The following is an 18,668-nucleotide window of genomic DNA, read 5'->3' on the forward strand; positions in this document are numbered from 1 at the left end:
GCGACTGCCCCAAACCACCGAAGCAAGACGGTGCGCGAACCTTGGGCTCGTCCGTTACGAGTCGTTCTGTCTCTTGGAGACAATGCTCACGCCTGCTGGCGCTTGCTCGGAGAAATGGCCAGTACAAGCTTGACGGCATCTTACTTGACGCCCAACCCAAGCTTCAATTGGTGTGTTGAGGCCTTCCGCTTGCCGCGCCGAGGATGGCTTTGCTGATCTACCTAGGTTTTTTCTCCTGGAGCTTATTGTATCTTGCATTCTGTGAGCGCCCAAGACCTCTTTTGTACCTTTTGATCTGTACTTATGAGAACCAGTGTCCTATTCTTTCTCCTCTATTTTAACCGCCTGTTCGCGACCCTTCTTTCCTACGCAATCCGCGCATACACCTGGCACTACTATCGCGTTTATGTCGACATCAACGCACTTCAGATTTCTTTGCTGGGCGGCCGAATATTTTTCAAGGGGATCCGGTATCATGGTGCAAACGAGACCATCTTCATTCATGGAGGATTCATAAGCTGGAGATATTGGAAGCGTACGGTGGGCCGAACGGACTTGTCAGGCGCGGGACGCAAGACAAATGACTTCTCGAGCCCAGAGAAACACCAACCAAAGAACTTTTTAGGGGATGGGGCAGGTGCGGCGAGCCAGGATGACAGCATCGGAGAACAAGGCGGCGTGGAAAAGACAATCGATCTTCCGTGCCGGGTTTCAATCAAGGTATATGGACTGGAATGGTTCATATACAACCGAATGCCAGCATATGACAGCATTCTTGCTGGGTTTGGATATAAGAATGGCAATTTGGACGAAGATGGAGACAGCGCAGAACTTTCGCCAGAGGGGCAACCGAAGCACCAGCAAACCGACAGTGCTCGACCTGGTTCTGGAACGACAGACGCCGTGGACAACCTTTCGGAACGCAGTGCAACGGGCCATACCCTTGAGCCCCAGAAAACCGATGTTCGCGATGCAGAACTGTCGGAACCAGTTTCAAATATGCTGCAACTCCTTCCAGTGAAGCTAGATTGCACAAAGGGTGCCGTCGTCATTGGAAATGAAAACACTCGGTCTGTCTTGACTACAACCTTCGATTCTGCAACAGGTACCATTGCTGCTTGCAGCTCAGGTCCTCTAGATTTGTATCGGCAGCTTTTTTCATTCAAATTCAACCACCCAGTGGTCCAAATGCGACCAAACCCGGACTTTAAACAGAACCAAACGGCGACGGCAAAAGGTTTGAGTACAAATCGGGAGGATGATTTATCAACTAAACCAAAGCGTGGAAACCCCTTTAGCTACCGTTTTCAGAAACGCAAAATCTGGCATGGCATTCGAGACTTGGTGCCATACTTCCAGACTTCCGTGGAATCATTTCATGCCAGCATCAGAGCAGCCAACATGCCAAGGAGTCAGGCAGAGTTCCCAGATGTTCGCTGGGCTGGTCTTTCTCGGTACCTGGACGAAGATAACGCTGATGATCATGAGCAGTGGAACTCGGTAGAATATGGACGATATTCAACTATTTTGGATAGCCCGAGCTTGGACCTAGCGTACTTCTGGGAAATCCCTGGGCGAGTCCTCCCAGAGCACATAATTTCCGGCCAAGGCAACCAGGATATGGATCGAAATATCAATCACGCACCGCCTCCTGAATGGGGTATTGATATCAAGATTGACGGTGGCACTCTCAACTATGGTCCGTGGGCTGACCGGGAACGTGTCGGTCTACAGAACGTCTTCTTTCCGAATTTTTATAGAAGCTCAGAGCCTGCTCAGCCCTTAGTTCCGGGTGTTTTGAGACAAAGCACTAGCTTTAAACTCCAAGTGGAGATCAATGACGAATTGATACTTCGGATCCCAACTCGAGAACCATCCAAAGACTGGACTTGGAAAGGCCGCGCCGATGCTATTAGAGGCGCATCGAAGATTAGGAAGCAAAACGAAAGAAGACAATCTCGACCAAAAGAAGGTGAGAAGGGCCATATTGGACCCGATATCCGTCCCTTTGGATGGCTTTCTCTTCGGGTAGATTCTAATTCTACCATCAAATATACCATGGACATGGTAGCATCAAACGAAGGCTTTCGCAACGAACTCTCTTTGGATCTGCGAGAGTCAAAACTGTCTTCCAGTGTGAACCACGGGTTATTGTGGCAATGTCCTCGACAGCTTGTGACTTGCGATTTGTCGAATCCCCTGACTTGGAATAGTCTCCGTTCATGGCGCTTTGGTGTTGAAAGCCATGACCTTGAACTATTTCTCCTGCGAGATCACATTTTCTTATTGACGGATCTTGTGAGTGACTGGACATCTGGTCCACCATCCGACTACTACACATTTGTACCTTTCGTCTATGACCTTGACCTCACATTCTCGAATCTCCAACTACTTGTGAACGTCAACGATCGGAACATCATAAGCAATCCTTCGGATCTCGAAGACAATCGATTCATAGTGATCAATGGCCAGCAACTTGTTGCAAATGTGATGATTCCACTGAATCAATACCAGCCAGAGAAAAGTGCGGTAGAGTTCAAGGTCAACCTTGAAAATGCTGGAGTGGATTTCCTCACCCCAGTATGGGACACACTGCATGAATTTCTGCCTGGAAAGTCAATGGCTACTTTGGATGGTCTTGTCATTGACGGATCATATAGCTATTTCTCTTCCACGTCACCGGAACTAATAGATACCTTAGTGCTCAATATTGAAGGCGCCTCACCTCGGTTGTACCTTTATGGTTTCTTAATTAAGAGCTTCATGGCTGTTCGAGAAAATTATTTTGGGGATGAAATGCATTTCAAGACTTTGGAAGAATATCAAGAGTTGGCCTATGCAGAAGAACGGCCATCAAATCCTACAGGCATCAATCCTAACCGAGTGTCGAATGACATGGACGTGTTGGTTCATGTTACGGTTGATAGTCCCTGTGCTTTGCTTCCTGAGAGCATCTATGATCACCTGAGATGCTCAAGACTGAGTGCTGCATCTCTCGAGGTTGACCTGCGGTTTACGAACTACTATATGGACATGCAGCTCTCAATTAGTCCTCTCAAGGCGGATCTTCAAACCACTCAGTTGGATGGCCCCTCCGTTATGTCTCCCACTCAATTATTCCTTGATGGGCTCTCCGCTTACGGTCATCGGCTATTTGGTTTACCCCCTGCGGAGCCAACATATGTTTGTAACTGGGATTTTGACGTTGGAAAAATTCTGGGCGAGTGCTCTCCAGAGTTTCTCGCGTGTCTATCCTCCGGTATCAAAAGTTTTGACTTTTCATTCGACAATGAGGAAAATACCCTCACACCCCTCTTTCCGCCAGTTCTCAATGATGTGACTTTTTTGAGAGCCAAAGTCGATTCGATTCATCTCTCAGTGTTGCTTGATGAGGTCGCTGTCATTTTGAGTGCTAAGCCTTTGTCCGTCCAGTTTAATGACTGGGCCAACTCCAAATTTTCAAAACGGATGAGCTTACTTGTTCCCGACATCACAATTGCGGCAGTAGACCGTCAGTCAGTATCCGGGGCCTTTCGTTCTCCTGCAAAAGACGTCGCTCCTTTGGGGCTTATTGAACTGACCGTAGGTCTCAAAATGGCCCTTCGAAAGCAAGATATTGGCGAGAGCCGACGGCTGCAGCAAGAACATATAAAAGTCCATGACCAGCGAACACATCGAACCCAATGGCTACTATTCGATTGGGAAGAGATAGCCCCAACCTCGTCTCTTCCTCATGGGGACGATGTATTTATACCACCAACTATGGCTATCCCGTCGATGCCCGAGCCTATTTATGGTAGATTTGGCTCTACTCTTGCTCCGTCATATCGTGGATTCCCAGGAACTCAAGCGGCAGCAAGATCCAGAAGCTTTCTTGTTCATTCAGAAACTTCGAGCATCAAAAGCACCCAAAGTCATAGAGATAGGGCTACTTGGCAACCTTCTAGATCAAGTTCAAAGGAAAGACCTTTTTCACCGGCGCGAGATGCTAGTTGGTCCACTGGTCAACTCGGCAAGGCAAAGGACACCCAATACTCCTCAGCTGCCATCCGAGATGCCAATCCTTGGATATTCCCTCAGTTCTCTTACTTCAAAGTTTCTCTAGATACTTCTGAGCTTCCTCCCTCGAAAAATCCCGAGACATCTGAAAAGGATGAGGGTTCTGAAACGAACCAGAAGTCAATGTTCTTAACCTTTGAGGACGACCAGACAACATATACCAACCTCGCAGTTGATCTCCCTCTAGGCATTAGAGGGTTTTGTACTCCAAAATTCCTCCACAGCTTGGCATCCCTACTTGATGGGCTTGAACCGAAGCACCCCATTCAAATCATTGATTCCCTTCAAAAAGACGTGATTGGGGATATCGTTGGTTATGATAAGGCCATGAGCCAACCAAAGAAATCTACAGCCGTCGCGCTTAGAATCCCTAGTATTCAATTGCGGCTCGTCGATGTATCAGAATCCCCTGACAATAAACATGTTGAATTTCGAGATGAGTATAACATCGCCATATACCGCCTTCGCACTGAATTTCAGAGACGCGTTGTGCGGCAAAAAGGGGATCTTCTCGAGGGCCTCAAACAGGGCATTACGGTTCACGCAGCAGCGGACCATCTTTCGGTTTCGGTTGAAGGTAGTCGGACTGATGCTTTCCAAGAGAAAGCTGTTTTCAACTGTGAGATGGGGGATTTGAATTTCTGGTTGGTAACGGCCCCAGATGTCCGTTCAAATCTTCAGATGCGACATTTCACTACCGTGACTTCAGCAAAATCTGTAGAGCGATTGTCCTTCTTGGTTGGCCGAGCTACAACTATGTTTGACTCCGTTGCATCAGCGTTCCAACATGTTTCAGCTTCTAACAAAAGGCGCCTGCGGTTCCTCATCTATTTTGCGACACAATCTGCCGTTGATATTCCAGATCCAATCTTCTTGGCACGTATATCTTATGTTCTTCGGGTTGCTTCAACACACTTGCGACAGCATGACTCGTGGAAAATCATTTCTCGCATCCGGAATGTCTACAATAATCTCCCTGTACACCACAAACGAGAATTGGAACGAAAATGCTTTGGCGACAGCCTGTCTTTACCGGCCGACGCGAAGTCCATGGTCTTGACTGGTTTTGACCGGTGGCGAGCCTGGGATCTCGCTCATGTTGAAAAGAGTTATGTCATACAGAAAGTATGGCCAGGCTCACAACCTGAAACGACCACTCCAGAGCCCTCCATGTTCTTGTCTTGTACAGTGAAAACATTTCGGTTTTCCTTGGATCCTGGTCCCAGAGAAAGCGACTTTATCCTCGAGAATTTATCGACTGTTGCATCTTTTATCCCAGATAAAGCAACCCAGGAGGGGGGCAAGACAAAGTACAAGAAAGTTGCCACTTTACAAATTTACTCGGCCTCTGCTGCCCTGCGACTGAGATGGGAGATTGTGGACCTTGTGGAAGGAGTGATAAAGGTCATGTCTACCGTCACATTGAAATCTTCTCTTGCCCACCAGGCATCCCCGACCATTTCAGAACAGAAGAGTATGGAATTACAGATTATCTTTGGCACAGACTTCGGCTCGGTCACCCTCGATGCCATCAACTTGAAACTTGCTCTGGCATCGAAATCTTTACGAGGCTCGATCGTCCACAGCGCTCAGCAGAGCAAGAATACCAAGAGAGAAAGTCTTGCTTTGTTGTTTAGCGCCGAAGCATGTTCTTCAGAGCTTCAGAGTCAAACCAAGACCTTGATGTTTTCAAGAATTGCTGATCCATACTTATATTTCTCACTGATTTCTGATCAGAATGAAGTGGACTGTAATCAGGACTGGAAAGTTGCTGGTTCCTGCAGAAAGCTTCGATATCACATGAAAGAAGACCCAGTGAGCCTCGCGCACACTGCAGATCGTTTGATTGAGGACGAAGTGAGGTATATCCGCCAACTGATGGATCACATTAAACTGTCCAGGCCGCAGCCTGACCCGTTACCGGCATCAAAGAAGCCCACTCGCAATAACATCCATGTAGCGATGTTCCTTGAAGATTACCGGCTGACCTTTAGCCTTCTGCCATCTTTGACTTACCTGGTAGCAGGTGAAGTTGCCCGAATGTCAGTAATGCCAGCGGAAACGTCAAAGATCGAGGTTGATTTTGATGTGAAAAAGAATTCACATATCTTCACCTCCGGTGAAGGTGACCAGCATCATACCTTGTCTGTCTTGGAAATTCCTCCTGCCAATGGCCGAATCCTTGCAGATCTTTCGTCGTCACAGAAGCAAGTAGAAGTTGATATGACTATTGAAGTTATCCGTTTCGAAGCTAGTGCTGTACGGAGTCTTTTGGGGGTCTTGACCGGCCCAGATGTGTCCCATCTCATTTCCGATCTGAAGCAGAACGTGGATGTTCTTCAGTCTCATCTTAGCGATGTGCTTTCATTACAAAAGATGGCATCAGAACCCCCGCCATCCACAAAAGATGCAGATATTCTGTATAAATCTCGACTTACAATGGCCGGGGTTGAGATACATGCCATTGCACCTGGCTTGAATAGCAAGGCCTACTCAGCAGAAATGATATTCAGTCTTGGAATGATGCAAATGCGCCTTCAGAATGGTCTGGACCGTGGATATTCTATGGAGTATCCGGAATTCAGCGTCGATGCGTCTCAGATCAATCTTGAGTTGCGAAGAGTCGAGAGATCCAAGGGAAGGTCCTATGGTGGACTCTCTGCTGGTATCAAACTCCTGGCAACGTCTACGGTTCGCGATAATGGCGAGGTCATGAGAGCATACCAATTCACCAGCGACAATTTTAATATTGAACTATTCGCGGAAACTGCTTCATTGGTAGTGGACATTGCCATCTACACGCAGGAACGTATCAAGACGCTGGACCTTTCACACGAAGTTCAACGTCTCCGAAAACTACGACATCGCAATCATATCGAAACTCCGACTTCTCCTCTGGATGCTCCTGAAATCCATGTCAATGATGATGTTACACCGCAAAATTTCCTGGACGCACTTTATTCTTTGGAATTCAGAGATATTCAGGTTGGCTGGAACATGTCCTCATTGCCATCGGGCGGATTGGGTGGCCGCCAACCCGATGACCTAGTCTTTTCGATTCAGCTGTTCGACCTATCCAATAAGAAGAAAAATGCAGCCAAGCTGAGAATTGAGAATATGCAACTTCAGATGGTTCCGTTTCGAGCGGACAAGAAGAAGCGCTCACTCAATTCAGCTCTCATGCCCGAGCTGGTTTTCAATGTTGCCTACTTTTCCAGTGGAAAGGAACTTTCACTTGCTTTCCAGGCTGCTGGCAAGTCATTGGATATCCGCGCGACTTCTGAGTTTATTATACCAGCCAACATGATTAGAAACTCCATCGCATCTGCATCTGAAGCGCTGCGAGAAGGAAAGGCGGCCTGGGCGACGAAACCAGCCGCTGAGAACGGTAGCAAAGACCGTAGCCTCTTTGGCAATAGAAAACTTCGATCGGTTCTTGTTGATGTTGACTTTGCAGGAGCAACTGTTTCCCTCCAAGGAAAGCAAACTCATGATCCTCAGACCTTGGTGGCTGCCACGTTGAAGGGCAATCGCCCGTCGGAATCAAAGTACGGTCAATATGTTCAAGGAGACTCGGCCACCACAGCCATGCTCAAAGCCCCGGGTGTGGCACTCAAAGTCCACTTCGAGGATAATGGGACTGAGGACCCCGCGCTTAACGCGGAATTGAAGGTTGATCCATCCTCTAACGTTCTGTATCCCACGCTTGTTCCGCTAGTCAAGCAAATAACAGCCACGGTGAAGGAGATCATGAGCGACAAGCAGGAGCAGGGGAGCGAGCAGAAAGAGGATCGGCCTCGACGCATGTCTGTGACAACCAAGTTACAAAGCCAGAAGTTGATTCAAGAAACACCATTCGGCGCACCCGATCCTACTTCCATTCTTGGGCGTTGCAAGGTCAACCTCGGACTTCTGTTTTATAAGCAGGAGTTTAGCCTCAGCTGCCAGCCCATTGCCAGAGTGGCTGCCACAGCGCGGTTTGAGAGTGTCTATGTCACTGTCAACACGGTCCAGTCTGCCGAGCAAGGGCGCTTCTTCGCCCTCTCCTTGGCATTCAATAGCCTGGAAGCCTCCGTGAAACATGTCTATTCTAACGAGTCTACCGCAAGCTTTGAAGTCAAATCTATGGTTCTATCCCTCATGAATAGCAAACATCTTGGCCGTATGAACGGCATGTCAGCGATTCTTCGAGTGAGCCCGATGAAAGTCTCATTGAATGCCAAGCAAGTCCAGGATTCTCTATTATTCCAAGAGATCTGGCTTCCATCAGACAATGAACCCAGTTCCAGCTCCAGTTCCAGCCCACCCGCTCCACCGGAGCAGCCAGAGACACAGACTTACATTGTACAACGATACCAACAGGTTGCAGCGACCTCGGCATTTCCCTGGAATACAACCATTGCCATCGAGAAGCTTGAGATTCAACTTGACTTGGGCTCAACGCTGGGTAGAGCGCAATTTGCAATTGACAATGTGTGGGTGTCATCCAACAAAACGTCAGATAGTGAGCAGAGCATGTGCATCAACTTTGACGCGATCAGCATCGAAAGTAAGGGTCGCATGGCTGGCATCGTCGAACTGCGGACGTTCAAGGTTCGCACTTCCATCCAGTGGCCCGAGGACACTCGCGAAGCAGGGCACACGCCCCTCATCCAAGCCTCGATTGCTTTCCGGCATTTGCAAGCCAAGGTGTCTTTCGACTACCAGCCTTTCCTGGTTGCCCATGTCGCCATGTTCGACTTTTTGATGTACAACGTGCGCGAGGCGTCGGGCAAAGCAAGCGAGCGCCTCTTCAGTATACTTGAAGGTGATGAAGTCCAAGTCTTCTGCACCTCTCTGACCGCATCGCAGGCACTCGCACTCTTTCAAGCCTGGCAGCGACTTGTGCAAGATAAACAAGCAGCATATGAGGCATCCCTGCGGGAGGTGGAGCGATACTTGCGCCGTAAATCCTCTGTGCTCCCAGACCGAATCGAGGCCCGCGCCAAGGAGTTGACAAAGAAGGACGAAGAGCCCGAGCGAGCACCCATTTCCCTGCATACAGGGGTGGTTGTCAGCATTCGCCACGTGAATATTGGAGCGTTCCCCAGTTCCTTCTTTGATAACCAAATCTTCAAGCTTGAGGCACACGATGCCCAGGCACGATTTTCGGTCTCGCTTGAATCCAACAAGATCCACAGCGCGTTAGGCTTGACCCTTGGTCAGCTTCGAGTCGCCCTCTCCGGCATCAACCGACCTGCCTCCGCGCATCTCGAGGAGCTCTCTGTCGCAGAGATCGCCGAGCGCGCGTCCGGGTCCCGGGGCGGCACCATTCTCAAAGTTCCTCGCCTTGTAGCGGGGATGGAGACCTGGCAAATCCCGGGCACTCGGCATATTGACTATATATTCCACAGCACATTCGAGGGCAAGGTTGATGTGGGCTGGAACTACTCGCGCATCAGTTTTATTCGTGACATGTGGGAGACGCACTCGCGGGCGCTCGCCTCGCGACTTGGCAAGCCCCTCCCGCCGTCTGCAGTGCGGATCACCGGCGGGCCCAGCAGCAGCACCAGCTCTGAGGGTGGCGGGACAGCCCTTGAGCAGCAGGAGAAGATCACGGCGGTGGTCAATGTGCCGCAGTCCAAGTACACGTACACGGCATTGGAGCCGCCCGTGATTGAGACGCCGCAGCTCCGGGATATGGGTGAAGCCACTCCGCCACTGGAGTGGATTGGGCTCCAGCGCGATAAGCTGCCGAATGTTACACACCAAATCATCATTGTCACGTTGCTAGAGATCGCAAAGGAGGTGGAGGATGCGTATGGCACAATTTTGGGTTCTTAGAGCGGGATTCATCATGTATTTATCTTGTTTTTGTCACATTTTTCCCTTTTGGGGCAATCTTTTGGCGGGTTCCTTGAAAGCATTCTCCCTACGGCGTTTAGAGGAGTAAAGGACATTCTTCTACTCTTTGGACTTGAGGAAATACCATTATTTTTATTGATATCGATATTCTATGGATACATAGCAAGGTTCTTGTAAATATTCCCAAGAAGAGAGAAGGGCAGAGAGGTGCAAGACGTACAGCAATTTACAGGCATACACCTGTTCCCGATATGATATTTACTCTGTATTGTTTACTGCACCACAGATCAAAAGCACTTTTGTTAATCAAAATTGAACCCTTCGTCAATCCAAAGGATGATCGTTAGATAGACTACGCAGGAAGCAAACCAAGTAAAGTACGTTTATTGAAGTATAACACAGTCGGTGATCGGTCCGTGCAACCTAACATTAGTAATCCACCCCCGCGCTAGGCGGTGAGGTGGCGGGGCATTGGGCACGTTTTTTTCCTCTTGTATATTTCTGTGCAGCGAGAAGCCGGTGATATGCTGAACACAATCCTTTCATTTGGCTGGTGATAAGGTCAGGAAGAAGGAACAATGTGAGGTCTCTGTAGATTTCATTTCCAAAAAAGGAGTCCGAAATGACTCATTCTGGAGGTGGCCACTGCGACCGTGGATGAAAGGGTGAAACGACGGACGACCAAGCTACTAAACCCACGCGACGGGTGAATCAGAAGCAGTACATCGGGCGGGTGGCCCGATGGTTTGGTGAGAGTTTGCCATCATTTCTCTTTCCACAAGGGTTTTGCTTAACTACCGTAGTACTTTGATTTTTAAAGCTGAGCTGAGCTGAGCTCTCTAAGCTTTGCCGGAGAACCACGGATACTGGGCAGGAGGACAGAGCTAGTGATGACACATGATAGCTCGCGACCTCTTCAGGTGCTCGAGATGCTGGATCAAGCCATCTTGGGATATGCAAATATACAGTGTGAATATAGCGACCATAACTACTCTGCTCTGCTTTGAAGTAGTACAACGTGCATGATGTTCCGTCCTCATATTAATCAGGTATCGTCGACTCCTCTCGGAGCAACGAGGGCTCGTACGGTATTGGTAATCAGTGGTGCGTGCAAGTAAGTTGCAGACCTGCAGACCCGACGGTCCAGTAATCTGGGTAATCTGGGTAATTTGGGTAACTTGGGTACTCGTGGTACTGCGGCCGAAATCACGGGAAAAGCCCAAAACGCACAAAACGTAGCGGACCAGCCAAAGCGGGGCGAAAAATGTCCCCACTTTCGCTTTCTCTTTTTTTCTCCCACTTTTCCTCCCCCTCCTCTTCTCTCTTCCTTCCCCTCTTCATCCCCTCTCAGGAGCAGTTTGCACATAGGCTCTTTTGATCTTCATCGGGCTTGTCCTTGTGATAGATCATCTGTGTGTGTGTTGCTTCTTTCTTTTTTTCCATTCAATTTTAAAACTACCCCGCCTCTAGGGCTTATCTGAGGAAAAAACCGCCAAAATGGTCAAGTAAGTGGCCCGGGATTATCAACCATCCCAGCCTACTGTCTAGAGATGAAGCCTCCAAGCTAACATACTGTGCTTCATAGCTTCACAATTGAGGAGGTCCGTATCTCGAATCAACCCATTCCCTCAACAAGAGAGACAGCTGGGGGAGGATGAGCATAGAGGAGTGGAGGGATGAGCCCTCTCCTATCTCTCCTCCCACCTCTCCTCCCAGTCATCAAGTCAATTTCATGGGCGGCAATAACTAATACCACAATGTAGATCCGGACCCTGATGGACCGCAAGGCCAACATCCGTAACATGTCGGTCATTGCTCACGGTATGTACCTCTCATCCGACTTGATAGATTCGAGCCGACAGAAGCTAATCAGAAAAAATTTGATAACATTCAGTCGATCACGGAAAGTCCACCCTGTCCGATGCTCTGGTCCACCGTGCCGGTATCATTTCGGCCGCGAAGGCTGGTGAGGGTCGTTACATGGACACCCGTCCTGATGAGCAGGACCGTGGTATCACCATCAAGTCCACTGCCATCTCTCTGTACGCCAAGTTCCCCGACCCTGAGGATCTCAAGGAGATCCCCCAGGCCGTCGATGGTCACGAGTTCCTGATCAACCTGATCGATTCCCCCGGTCACGTCGATTTCTCTTCTGAGGTCACTGCTGCTCTCCGTGTCACTGACGGTGCCCTTGTCGTTGTCGACTGTATCTCCGGTGTCTGTGTCCAGACCGAGACTGTCCTGCGTCAGGCCCTGACCGAGCGTATCAAGCCCGTCCTGTGTATCAACAAGGTCGACCGTGCTCTGCTCGAGCTGCAGTGCACCAAGGAGGATCTGTACCAGTCCTTCGCCCGTACCGTTGAGTCCGTCAACGTCATCATCGCCACCTACTTCGACAAGGCCCTTGGTGATGTCCAGGTCTACCCCGACCGCGGCACTATTGCCTTCGGTTCCGGTCTCCACGGCTGGTGTTTCACCGTCCGCCAGTTCGCCGTCAAGTACGCCAAGAAGTTCGGTGTTGACCGCAAGAAGATGCTCGAGCGTCTGTGGGGCGACAACTACTTCAACCCCAAGACCAAGAAGTGGACCAACAAGTCCGAGCACGAGGGCAAGCCCCTGGAGCGTGCTTTCAACCAGTTCATCCTGGACCCCATCTTCAAGATCTTCGCTGCCGTCAACCACAACAAGCGTGACGAGATCGCCACTCTTCTCGAGAAGCTCGACATCAAGCTGGCTACCGACGAGAAGGAGCTCGAGGGCAAGCAGCTCCTCAAGTGTGTCATGCGCAAGTTCCTGCCCGCTGCCGATGCTCTGCTTGAGATGATCTGTATCCACCTTCCTTCCCCCGTCACTGCCCAGAAGTACCGTGCCGAGACTCTGTACGAGGGTCCCACCGACGATGCCGCCTGCATTGGTATCCGTGACTGTGATGCCACCGCTCCTCTCATGCTGTACGTCTCCAAGATGGTTCCCACCTCCGATAAGGGTCGTTTCTACGCCTTCGGTCGTGTCTACTCTGGTACCGTCCGCTCCGGCCTCAAGGTCCGCATCCAGGGTCCCAACTACGTCCCCGGAAAGAAGGAGGACCTGTTCATCAAGGCCATCCAGCGTACCATCCTCATGATGGGTCGTTTCGTCGAGCCCATCGACGATGTCCCCGCCGGTAACATTGTCGGTCTGGTCGGTGTTGACCAGTTCTTGCTCAAGTCTGGTACCCTGACCACCGATGAGACTGCCCACAACCTGAAGGTCATGAAGTTCTCCGTCTCCCCCGTCGTGCAGCGCTCCGTCGAGGTCAAGAACGCCCAGGATCTGCCCAAGCTGGTCGAGGGTCTTAAGCGTCTGTCCAAGTCTGACCCCTGTGTCCTGACCTACATCAACGAGGGTGGTGAGCACGTCGTCGCCGGTGCTGGTGAGCTTCACCTGGAGATCTGTCTGAAGGATCTCGAGGAGGACCATGCTGGTGTTCCCCTCCGCATTTCGGACCCCGTCGTCTCCTACCGTGAGACCGTCACTGCCGAGTCCAGCATGACCGCCCTGTCCAAGTCTCCCAACAAGCACAACCGTCTGTACCTGACTGCCGCCCCCATGGAGGAGGAGGTCTCCCTCGCCATTGAGTCCGGCAAGATCAGCCCCCGTGACGATTTCAAGGCCCGTGCCCGTATCCTTGCTGATGAGTACGGCTGGGATGTCACCGATGCCCGTAAGATTTGGTGTTTCGGTCCCGATGCCACCGGCGCCAACTTGCTGGTTGACCAGACCAAGGCTGTTCAGTACCTGAACGAAATCAAGGACTCCTTCGTCTCCGGTTTCCAGTGGGCTACCCGTGAGGGTCCCGTTGCTGAGGAGCCCCTCCGCTCCGTTCGCTTCAACATCCTTGATGTTACCCTGCACGCTGATGCTATTCACCGTGGTGGTGGTCAGATTATCCCCACTGCTCGTCGTGTCCTGTACGCCGCTACCATGCTCGCCGAGCCCGGTCTCCTCGAGCCCATCTTCAACGTTGAGATCCAGGTCCCCGAGCAGGCCATGGGTGGTATCTACGGTGTCCTTACCCGCCGTCGTGGTCATGTCTACGCCGAGGAGCAGCGCCCCGGTACTCCTCTGTTCAACGTCAAGGCTTACCTGCCCGTCAACGAGTCCTTCGGTTTCCCCGCCGATCTGCGTTCCGCCACCGGTGGTCAGGCCTTCCCCCAGTCTGTCTTCGATCACTGGGCTATTCTCCCTGGTGGCTCGCCTCTGGACGTCACCACCAAGCCCGGTCAGGTCGTCGCCGAGATGCGCAAGCGCAAGGGTCTCAAGGAGGCCGTTCCTGGCTACGACAACGTAAGTCTTTGGACTCAACCAGAGTCTTTCCCTCCCTATTTTCTTGTAACAGCAACATTTACTAACATATCTCTCTTCGCTTCTAGTACTACGACCGCCTGTAAAAATGCTAACGGCCGGCCAGATTGTGCTTCTGCCAGTCACGCGTGGAATCTTTTTTTATGAAATTGATGAATGCAATACAACTTCCCGGTTCAAACAAAAATACATGCCCGCTTCGATGCGGGCTTGCTTCAGTCACTGCCGTTTTTAGAAAGTGCGGAGCTCCGAGGGATGTCCCGGGCACCTTCGTAGCGGCCCGTTTGCTTTTGTCTCTATAATCGGTTTCCTTTATCATGATCTTTGTTTCTCCCTTTTCCTTGTTGCTTGTCTAGTGCTGCCATTTTGGATACGATAATCAATAAGGTATGCTAGACGTCAGCTTTTTGTTCTTGCCCGAGTAGTGCCCGTAGACATTCAAATAGAACGCCCTATGTTAAGAGGCGGCATTCTTGTTTTTGACTATGGGCGACTTCACAGAATATGCAGGCCCGAAAGATTGTCCCCAAAATCATGCCCAGTAGGTATCGTGTCACGTGAGCACCTTGCGCGCCTTCACGTTTTCTTTTATGAGATTCTGCTCTTTCAAACCTCGTCGCTCCCATCGACCTCGAGCATGAGTAGCCGTCATTATTCCTTGCTTTGAACCACTATCTTCTTTTGGCGTTTGTCAGATCTTGTCGTTTGCTTTTCTCCGAACCATTGCGACGTCGCTAGTTTTATCACCAAGCTTCTACAGCTTGCGGTCACACCGAATCCCTGCACTTAGCGACGCCGCCCTGAGTACCGACCTATTTTCCAACCCCAGATCAATCAGGTGTCTGGCCATCCCGACGACCTATAGGCAGCATGCAGTTCACTGACGACGAGGCCGCCGACGTGAAGAAATGGGTTGTTAAGAAGCTAGAAGACATGTGAGTTCCCTCGGAGACAATATGCGCTTGCCGCCCATCGCTTCCTTCAATCGCCGGCTAATTTTCATTCGCTTTACTCACAGCTCGGATGCCGACTCTGATGTGCTGGCAGATTACGTCCTTGCGCTCATTAGATCTGATGCGCCAGATGACGAAATCAAACAGACTTCAGTTGAAAACCTCGAAGATTTCCTAAGAGAACGTGCGTGGAACTCCCTGTTTGCGGCCTCCCTTATCTATCTGCTGACGCTTAACTAGACACTGCTGCTTTCGTGGATGAATTATTTGCCTCCTTTGGTCCCAAACAGGCCGCGCCTCAGACTGCCCCTCCCCAGATCCAGCCTACTGCTTCCGTTACGCAGGCCCAAATTCCATTCAATGCCCCTACTGGCCCGAGAAACGACTTCTACAACAGAAAGCGAACATACAATGAAGGTTTCCAGGGAGAACAGGAGCGCGATGATGGCGTACCGCAAAATCGCGCATTCAAGACTCCGCGCCGAGGACGGGGCGGTGGCCGTGGCGACTGGATGGGCAGGGATGGACGCCAAGCACATGGAGGCCAGCAGTATCCGCAAGGCCAGTCTGGTGGTTTCCCAATGATGCCTGGCTTCCCCCAATTCGACCCCAATGACCCGATGGCCGCGATGATGGCCATGCAGGGTATGGGGTTCCCACAGATGCCCGGTATGCCACCTATGCCTGGGATGCCCGGTGCGCCTGGCCAGCTTGGCGGTGAACAGATGGGACAGATCAATCAGCGCTGTCCCTTTTATGATACCCAAGGTATCTGCTACCTGGGTGCTACTTGTCCGTATCAACATGGTGAGGCTGGGTCTCAGAATGAAGAATATGACCCGAAGTCTGCGTCGCTGTCGATGAACGCCCAGCGCGGGGAGGGCGGCTCTTCGCGGGGTGACCGGGGTCGTGGCCGTGGGCGCAGTGGATTCAGCGGACGAGGACGTGGCGGCCGGTCCGACTTCTCGTCAGCTGGACCAAATGAGGACCGATCAATCACGACCATTGTGGTCGAGCAAATTCCTGATGATAAGTTTTCGGAGGAAGGCGTACGCGAGTTCTTCTCGCAGTTTGGCAGCATTGCCGAAGTCTCGCTGCAACCGTATAAAAAGCTAGCGTTGGTCAAATACGAAACCTACGACGAGGCCAAGCAGGCATGGTCTAGCCCCAAGGTTATCTTTGACAATCGGTTTGTCAAGGTCTATTGGCACAAACCTAGGCGCGATGAAAAGAACGGTGGCGATTCACAGTCTGAAACCCCCGCATTCAACCCCGAAGAGTTCCAGAAACAGCAAGAGGAGGCTCAAAGAAGCTGGGAAGAAAAATCAAAGAAACGGCAAGAGGCCGAAGAGGCTAAGCAAGCGCTGGAGCGCCAACGTGATGAGCTTTTAAAAAGGCAGCAGGAAGAGAAAGCTCGCTTATTGCAGCGACTCGGTGGCTCTGCCGAATCTAGCAATGGTGATGCCATGGATACCCAGTCCGGCGATGCTATGGCAGACGAGAATGTGAGCGAAGAGACTAGGAAACTGCGTGCGCAGTTAGCTGCTCTTGAAGCAGAGGCCAAAACCCTTGGAATTGATCCCTCCAGCGCAGACTCTTCACACCATAGCCGGGGCGGATACCGTGGGCGTGGTGGCTACCGCGGACGAGGAACGTTTCGTGGACGCGGCGGATATGACCCTTCTTTCCGTGGTGGCCGTGGCCGAGGCGGCTTCGCGCCTCGTGGTGGTCGAGGAGGTGTTCTGCGCCTCGATAACCGACCTCGACGTGTAGCTGTTTCGGGCATTGAATTGAACTCCGACAAGGACGAGGCTCTGAGGCAACACTTGATTGTGAGTTTTGGCCCCATTTTTTCTGAGTGCAGGAATTGGACGCATACTAACCAGGTTTTCCTATCAGGGCATTGGCGAATATGAGTCTATCGAGCCGAACCCCGGTCAACCTGACTCTGTTGTGGTAGCCTTCAAGGAGCGATACCAAGCCGAGAAGTTCATGTTCAGTACCCGGAGCATCCCTTCTGTCGGTGAAGTTCAGCTTTCTTGGGTTGCTAACCCGCCTATCACACTCCCATCGGCTCCGGCAGCAGAAAAGAATGGATTTGGCGATGATGACCAGGACATGACCATGGACACCATGGCGGGTGTCAACGAAGCGCCGGCTCCACAAAGCCTGCCGCCGCGTGATATGGATTATGACGTTGCCGAGGATGAGGGCTGGTGATATCCCATTGGACAAGAAATTCTCATGTACTACATAATTGGTGCGATGTATAGGGCTCATATCTTTCAACCTAAGGAATTTTTTGCAGGGATGGGGCGCATAGTATATCATATCTGACCTCCCACATTAACAATAATTTCTCTCGATATATCCGCTCCTCACATATTCTGAGGGATGAGTTCAACTGAATATCCGTCCTGTCGACTCGTCAGTGAACCAAGACATACTGAAAGGAATCGGCACTAAATATAGTACGACAGAACGACTCACCGGATCAGCCACGATACCAAACTTCTCGAAGAACCACGCATAATTTGGATGAATCTCTCCTATCCCAAACCCCTTCTGCTCCTCCCACTTCGACAACGGCACAGACTCTCTCGAACAAACCCCCAGCTCCTTCAACACTGGCACCCCCGCCGCCCTCAACCGTTGCAGCGCAGCTTCCACGTCCGGAACCGTAAATCCCAGGTGCGAAAACCCCAGGTTCGGGGGCATACCACCTGTAGAAACCTCGAAATCACCATCCTCTGTTCCATGCACATGGTACAGCTCTAGTAGCCCGCTTGTCCGCGTCATGACCGGGATTTCACTGGTTTCCTTGGCCCACGCATCCAGGTCCTCAGTTCCCGGCGGCGGATGGCCTAGGTAGTAAATTGTGAAAGGCCCAGCGTTCATAGTGAAGACGACGCGCATGCCTAGGAGGTCCACATAGAAGTGGAGGGACCGGGCGGGATCTTTGATACGGATTGCAAGGTGGTTGAGGCGGTAATTGACCGTTGCGGGGCTGAGGGCTGGGTTGAAGGTCGGCCAGGGGCCACCGGGGGAGAAGGTGCCTTCCTCGCTATGGGGACGAGTGGTGAAGGAATTGGATGTCATGATCGATTGTTATATTCAAAGTCGATGGTCTGCACATGAATCTTGCGATCAAAGCTTGGGGATATGTTTCCATTGGAAGGATGGATATGGGGATTTTACCGGGACGTGCGGCAATACTCCGCGGCGGGGCCGAGGGTTGTTATACTTGGCTTCTCTGCTGTATGTATATTACTTCCGAGAAATATACCAATATTATGCCGATCTAGGTCGCAGAGAGAAGTAAGACCTATATGATTTTGATAAAGGATTCCATATAGGAAGATGGGGGAAATCGGGTCTTATTTCTCTACTCCAAACCGCTTGGACACTAGGGGCAAAACACGGGAGAAAACAAACAGAAAAATATTATTGGCTTCGGTCACAGTCCTT

General features: G+C 51.0%; 4 protein-coding genes across 4 annotated transcripts; 3 read left to right on the forward strand and 1 right to left on the reverse strand.

The window, feature by feature from the left end:
* Nucleotides 1-114: 114 nt before the first annotated feature.
* N7462_007453 (uncharacterized protein) lies at nucleotides 115-9,882 on the forward strand (the record flags this gene model as incomplete). The annotated part of the gene is made up of 3 exons (XM_057079171.1): nucleotides 115-170; nucleotides 226-261; nucleotides 315-9,882. 3 exons carry the CDS (start codon nucleotides 115-117, stop codon nucleotides 9,880-9,882), a joined length of 9,660 nt encoding a protein of 3,219 aa, XP_056931841.1.
* A 1,518-nt stretch (nucleotides 9,883-11,400) lies between these two features.
* Nucleotides 11,401-14,333, forward strand: N7462_007454 (elongation factor 2; the record flags this gene model as incomplete). Its single annotated transcript, XM_057079172.1, has 5 exons — nucleotides 11,401-11,408; nucleotides 11,489-11,504; nucleotides 11,667-11,724; nucleotides 11,798-14,229; nucleotides 14,316-14,333. The coding sequence occupies 5 exons, from the start codon at nucleotides 11,401-11,403 to the stop codon at nucleotides 14,331-14,333; spliced, it is 2,532 nt and encodes an 843-aa protein (XP_056931842.1).
* Nucleotides 14,334-15,117: 784 nt separating this feature from the next.
* Nucleotides 15,118-17,420, forward strand: N7462_007455 (CCCH zinc finger and RRM domain protein; the record flags this gene model as incomplete). The annotated part of the gene is made up of 4 exons (XM_057079173.1): nucleotides 15,118-15,182; nucleotides 15,266-15,384; nucleotides 15,441-17,032; nucleotides 17,100-17,420. The coding sequence occupies 4 exons, from the start codon at nucleotides 15,118-15,120 to the stop codon at nucleotides 17,418-17,420; spliced, it is 2,097 nt and encodes a 698-aa protein (XP_056931843.1).
* A 158-nt stretch (nucleotides 17,421-17,578) lies between these two features.
* Nucleotides 17,579-18,299, reverse strand: N7462_007456 (putative lactoylglutathione lyase (Glo1); the record flags this gene model as incomplete). Its single annotated transcript, XM_057079174.1, has 2 exons — nucleotides 17,579-17,617; nucleotides 17,691-18,299. 2 exons carry the CDS (start codon nucleotides 18,297-18,299, stop codon nucleotides 17,579-17,581), a joined length of 648 nt encoding a protein of 215 aa, XP_056931844.1.
* Nucleotides 18,300-18,668: the final 369 nt, after the last annotated feature.

The sequence above is a fragment of the Penicillium macrosclerotiorum genome (assembly GCF_028827735.1).
Source record: "Penicillium macrosclerotiorum strain IBT 26536 chromosome Unknown utg000007l_segment0_segment0, whole genome shotgun sequence".
Taxonomy (NCBI): Eukaryota; Fungi; Ascomycota; class Eurotiomycetes; order Eurotiales; family Aspergillaceae; genus Penicillium; species Penicillium macrosclerotiorum.